This window comes from Conger conger, chromosome 5, assembly GCF_963514075.1.
Source record: "Conger conger chromosome 5, fConCon1.1, whole genome shotgun sequence".
NCBI classification, from domain to species: Eukaryota; Metazoa; Chordata; class Actinopteri; order Anguilliformes; family Congridae; genus Conger; species Conger conger.
Window position 1 is genome coordinate 67,547,381 of NC_083764.1, and position 5,000 is coordinate 67,552,380.

The window sequence follows — 5,000 nt, forward strand, 5'->3', positions numbered from 1 at the left end:
CAGTTCTTTAACTAACCGGTTAAAATTGTCTAGCTAGCTAGTAGCATGCAAGTCAGTCCCGTTTGCTTATTAGAGGGTGAATAAAAAAAACATGCAACTTGCAGGAATTCTGTTATTGCTAAATAATCTGGCTAGCCAAGTAACGTTACTCATTGGCTGCCGTTTGGGCCATAACGAGTTACTCCGACTATGATTAATTGTAGCCTATTTTAAAATGAGCTACCGTTAGTTCTTAGCAAGGTAACCAACTGTAGTAACAGATAACGGGACGTAAACAATGGGGACTTCGCACCAAGAAAGCCAGTCGCTATAACGAAAGCGGATCTGATTACTTACTCTGATTAGGAGCTGATATCAGAAATGGATGCACTCTCTTGGACATCCAATCGGAAAAGAGAGACATTTCCCCATAAGACTGAAATTGTGTCCTGGTGGTGAACTTATTGTGCGTTTGGAGTAGGGCTGCACAATATATTATGTATTCATCGTCATCGAGATATGAGAAACGCATCACAAAAGACTAGTTATTAGTTGCTGCTAGCCGTGTCTCCGGTATCTGGGGAGATGGCTTGTTTGTTTTTCTTGCGCAACCATTCTGTGTTTTCTTTCAGTGATTCTCCCTTGCCCGTGACTTCGCGTGTGTGTTTTGTAAAGTTCCTTGAGTCCGACTCGGTCGGCGTGTCGCAGCATCTCACCAACACGGTCTTCGTCGACAGAGCCCTGATAGTTGTTCCTTTCGCTGAAGGTTGGTGCTTTACGTTTTCATGTGCGTTTGAGTTTCTGTTGACTTTTTGTTTGCGCTAACACCTCCCAATTTGATACAATGTCAGAGCAGAACGGTTTGTAATAAGTGACCCCATGAAACGGTACCTTTGGCTTACTGCAAGAGCAGTGAGTTTTCTCCGAGAATCCTTTTAAGTTTTGTGCTCCCTCCTCACTCTCGATGAAGACTCTTCTGCAGTCTTAAGGGGAGGGGTTCACAGCAATGTCCCAGAGGCTGCTGGGAGGGGGGGGGGTCATGTGTGGCTAGAAACTGTGAAACACCAAGGCTCTCACACTTAATGTCATTTAATGTAATGCTTCAGAATCAACTATTTAACCTCAGTAGGGTCGATGTTTCTGCCGTGCCAAACCCTCATCAGAACAACTGGGCTTACCATGGCACAAAACGTCAACTCTACTGACTAACTTTGATTTTGTTTCGGCGCGTTACAACACGTGTGTGTTGTCGTTTCTCGCGGCCTGGGCTACCCCTGCTGACTCCACACTTTGTGTGCGTGCGTGCGCGCTGCTAACCAGGCTTTTCTCCCGGGGCAGCGGAGCCGCTATTAAACTTGTCTCTGTTGTCTGTGTGTGTGATTTCTGTAGTGGTGAGCCCGTCCCAGGTGCCTGAAACGGGTCCTCTCTCGTCTGCAGGGGGGACTGTAGACAGTTACAAAAGAGACCCGCGAGCGTTCCAGCCTCTGTTACTCTGATGTTCTCTCTCTCTCTCTCTCTCTCTCTCTCTCTCTCTCTCTCCCCTCTCCCCTCTCTCCTCTCTCCTCTCTCCTCTCTCCTCTCTCTCTCTCTCTCTCTCTCTCTCTCTCTCTCTCTCTCTCTCTCTCTCTCTCTCTCTCTCTCTCTCTCTCTCTCTCTCTCTCTCCAGGTGGAAATTGTGTTTTATAGAGTGGGATTTGTTTTTCAAAATGCTAATTTCAGCTGAAATTCTCTGCTTGTGTGGCATATTTTGTGATGGTTTGTAATGAATATGTGTAGGGGGGTTAGGGTTGGGTGCGAAGTGTGAGGAGGATGCTTTACAGGACTGAAGCTAAGTTCTCATGAATGAAATTCTCTTTTCCACTGATTGACTCATGTCTGTTCATGATCTGGTCTTATTAACGAGGAAGTACTGATTTTCAGACCCTAGGTGTCCCAGCCAATCAGAGGACTTGGGGTAGTCACATGGTCCTTTCCCACTGCTCAGTGGTGAATCCAAGTACTGCTATGAACCACCAGACACAAGGGTCCCAAAATCATTATTTTCTGAACAGAGGAAGAACACACGCACGCTCACACACGCACGCTCAAGCACACATACATGTTCACACGCTCACACACACGCTCACACACACACACACACAAGCTCACACACACGCACGCTCAAGCACACATACATGCTCACACGCTCACACACACACACACACACACATACGCACGCTCACACACACACTCACATCCACTAGCAGGTGTGATGTTTCTGTTTGGAGCTAAATGCCTTTTTTAAACCCACTCCACCTGAGAGAAGCGGAGCTGCAGTGCCGTGTTTAACGCTGGGTTTCCCTTCTTGTTGTTGTGTTTTACAGTGCGGCCCGTATTAACCCGCCCAGCTGGACATCCAGCCAGTCCTGTTTCTCGAACGCGCCCTTTTTTACCTGTCTGTATGTTTGTCTGTCTGTGGAAGCACTGTTGACACGGTGTTGGCGGGTGTGCTAGGGCCCCTCCCAGGAGAAGGGGGCGCTATTTGCAGTCTCTCTCTGTTGTCCTCCATTTTAGGACTAGGCTTTTGCTGACCTGTCAGGTGGCTTTCACACTCTTTGTTGGCCGGATGTTTTTTTTCCTGAACCTGAGTTCATTAGTCCTCTAAATTTGGTATTTGATTGATGTTCGAAAATGTTGGTCAAAGCTTTTGTTTGAACTTGAGAAGTCCCACCGGACCTAATTTGTACTAGGTGGTCTCGGGTTGGTCAGATGAAACTGCAGTCTGGTGAAGAAACGGTCTGCTCGAGTCCTGTGGGTGACCTCAGCAGCTAGCGCACGCCCAGCGGTGTGGAAGCGTGAGAACGTCACACCGTCACTGCCATCTTAACCTATGCACTTGTAAGTCGCTTTGGATTAAAAGCGTCTGCCAAATGACTAAAATGTAAATGTAAATCTTCCAGCAGCGATGAGCACCTTGGCGTTCGGTCTCCAGCAAACAAAGTAGATGTGAAAGTGGCCTAGCGCAAGGTGTTCTGGGATATGTAGTTCTCTGAAGGAGCTGGGAGTGGAGGCCTGGCCTTGTAGTGTCACTGCTGGAGGTTTACTGTACTGAAGGTGTGTAAACTCCCCTGCCAGGTGTCAGGTAAGGGCGCCCCCTCCCTCCAGTCCTGTAGGAGACCCGGAACATCCCCAGCAAAAGCCCAGAGAGAGGAGTGTGTTTTATTACTATGGTGTGTGTGTGTGTGTGTGTGTGTGTGTGTGTGTGTGTGTGTGTGTGTGTGTGTGTGTGTGAGTGTGTGAGTGAGCTTGGCAGTGGAGATTGAGAGAGTATGAGTGTCCATTATGGGTGTATTTTCTGGTAAGTTCAACAATTCATAATAAAAGTATCTCTTGCTGTTGTCCCCCTGCAAATCATGAACTCTTGTGTTTGTGTATCTTGATCTTTCTGTGTGCTTTAGCGACGCGGCGTTCATAGCCCCTCTTATGACAGTGGTCTGCCCCAGGAGAGCCTGCAGTGCTCGCTAGCACTTTGGTTCATGACTTAAAAAACAAGGACAGGTGATGCAGCCTTGGCGGTAGTGTGTGTGACATTTCTGTTGTTCCTTTTCCTTTTATCTCTGTGGAAGTGTGTGTGTGTGTGTGAGTGGAAATGGCAGGGAGGAGGAGGAGGATGATGATGATGATGATGTGACTGGGTTGTGTTCTGTTAGGCGCCATCCCAGATGAGACCAAGGCGCTGTCTCTCCTCGCTCCCGCCAACGCTGTGGCCGGCCTGCTGCCGGGGGGCGGTCTGCTGCCCACGCCCAACCCACTGGCATCGGTGCGTGCCACACGCTACACACGCTACACACACGCTACACACACGGTATACACACGCTATACACACGCTACACATGCTGCCCACGCCCAACCCACTGGCATCGGTGCGTGCCACACGCTACACACGCTGCTCACACGCTATACACACGCTACACACACGCTGCACATGTAACGTGTCTCATATTACTTTTTTATATGAAAAATAAATAAATACGGGTGGATAGTTTAAATGGCGATCATTTCTAATTGGCCCAAGTCTGCAGTGAGGTGTTCTCAGATTGGCCTCAGCCTGCACTCTACAGTAAGGTGCTGTGTGATTGGCTGTGCAGATGGGGGGCATGCCGCTTGCTGCTCTGGGGCCCAGTCTGGACCCTGCTCTGGCAGCACTGGGGATGCCCGGATCCAACATGACCCCTCAGGTACACTGCCCTGTCCCCCTGTGCTCTGATTGCATTGGACAGAGTGCTGCATCCTCCTCTGATTAAACCCCTCTGTTCTCAGTCTCTGGCTGCTGACCAGCTCCTGAAGTTCATGAGTTCTGTGGACCCAAAGTGAGTATAGCACTGCGTGTGTGTGTGCGTGTGCGTGTGTGAGTGTGAGTGTGAGTGTGTGAGTGTGTGAGTGTGTGAGTGTGTGAGTGAGTGAGTGAGTGAGTGAGTGAGTGTGTGAGTGTGTGAGTGAGTGAGTGAGTGAGTGAGTGAGTGAGTGAGTGAGTGAGTGAGTGTGTGAGTGTGTGAGTCAGTGAGTGAGTGAGTGAGTGAGTGAGTGAGTGAGTGAGTGAGTGAGTGTGTGAGTGAGTGAGTGTGTGAGTGAGTGAGTGAGTGAGTGAGTGAGTGACTGAGTGACTGAGTGACTGAGTGAGTGAGTGAGTGAGTGAGTGATGTATGACTCTAAACACTGCAGGCTGAATCATGTGACCAGCGGGCTGAACCTCAGTCCTGGGCTGAAGGAGAATAAGGAGATGGAGGCGGCCATGAAGCGTGTGCGCGAGGCCCAGTCCCTCATCTCCGCCGCCATCGAGCCCGGGAGTGAGTGTGCTCCTCCAACTGCTCTCCCCTAGCTGCTCTCTCCTCCAACTGCTCTCCCCTAGCTGCTCTCCCCTAGCTGCTCTCCCCCCTAACTGCTCTCCCCTAACTGCTCTCCCCTAACTGCTCTCCCCCCTAACTGCTCTCTTCTCCAACTGCTCTCTCCTCCAACTGCTCTCCCCTCTAACTGCTCTCTCC

General features: G+C 49.9%; 1 protein-coding gene across 5 annotated transcripts in view; it reads left to right on the forward strand.

The window, feature by feature from the left end:
• Nucleotides 1–5,000, forward strand: part of LOC133127989 (serine/arginine-rich splicing factor 11-like) — a 10,187-nt gene that overhangs the window by 597 nt on the left and 4,590 nt on the right. The window contains exons 1-7 of one of the 5 annotated variants that reach the window (XM_061241154.1): nucleotides 612–745; nucleotides 2,343–2,417; nucleotides 3,417–3,516; nucleotides 3,669–3,778; nucleotides 4,107–4,196; nucleotides 4,279–4,328; nucleotides 4,681–4,805. In XM_061241154.1, the coding sequence (XP_061097138.1) occupies nucleotides 4,107–4,196; nucleotides 4,279–4,328; nucleotides 4,681–4,805 (265 nt within the window). In that variant the 5' untranslated portion in view covers nucleotides 612–745; nucleotides 2,343–2,417; nucleotides 3,417–3,516; nucleotides 3,669–3,778. Of the gene's footprint in view, nucleotides 1–611; nucleotides 746–2,342; nucleotides 3,517–3,668; nucleotides 3,779–3,859; nucleotides 3,882–4,106; nucleotides 4,197–4,278; nucleotides 4,329–4,680; nucleotides 4,806–5,000 lie in introns of those variants that run through there. The other 4 variants (XM_061241153.1, XM_061241155.1, XM_061241152.1 and 1 more) reach the window with 4 other exon arrangements.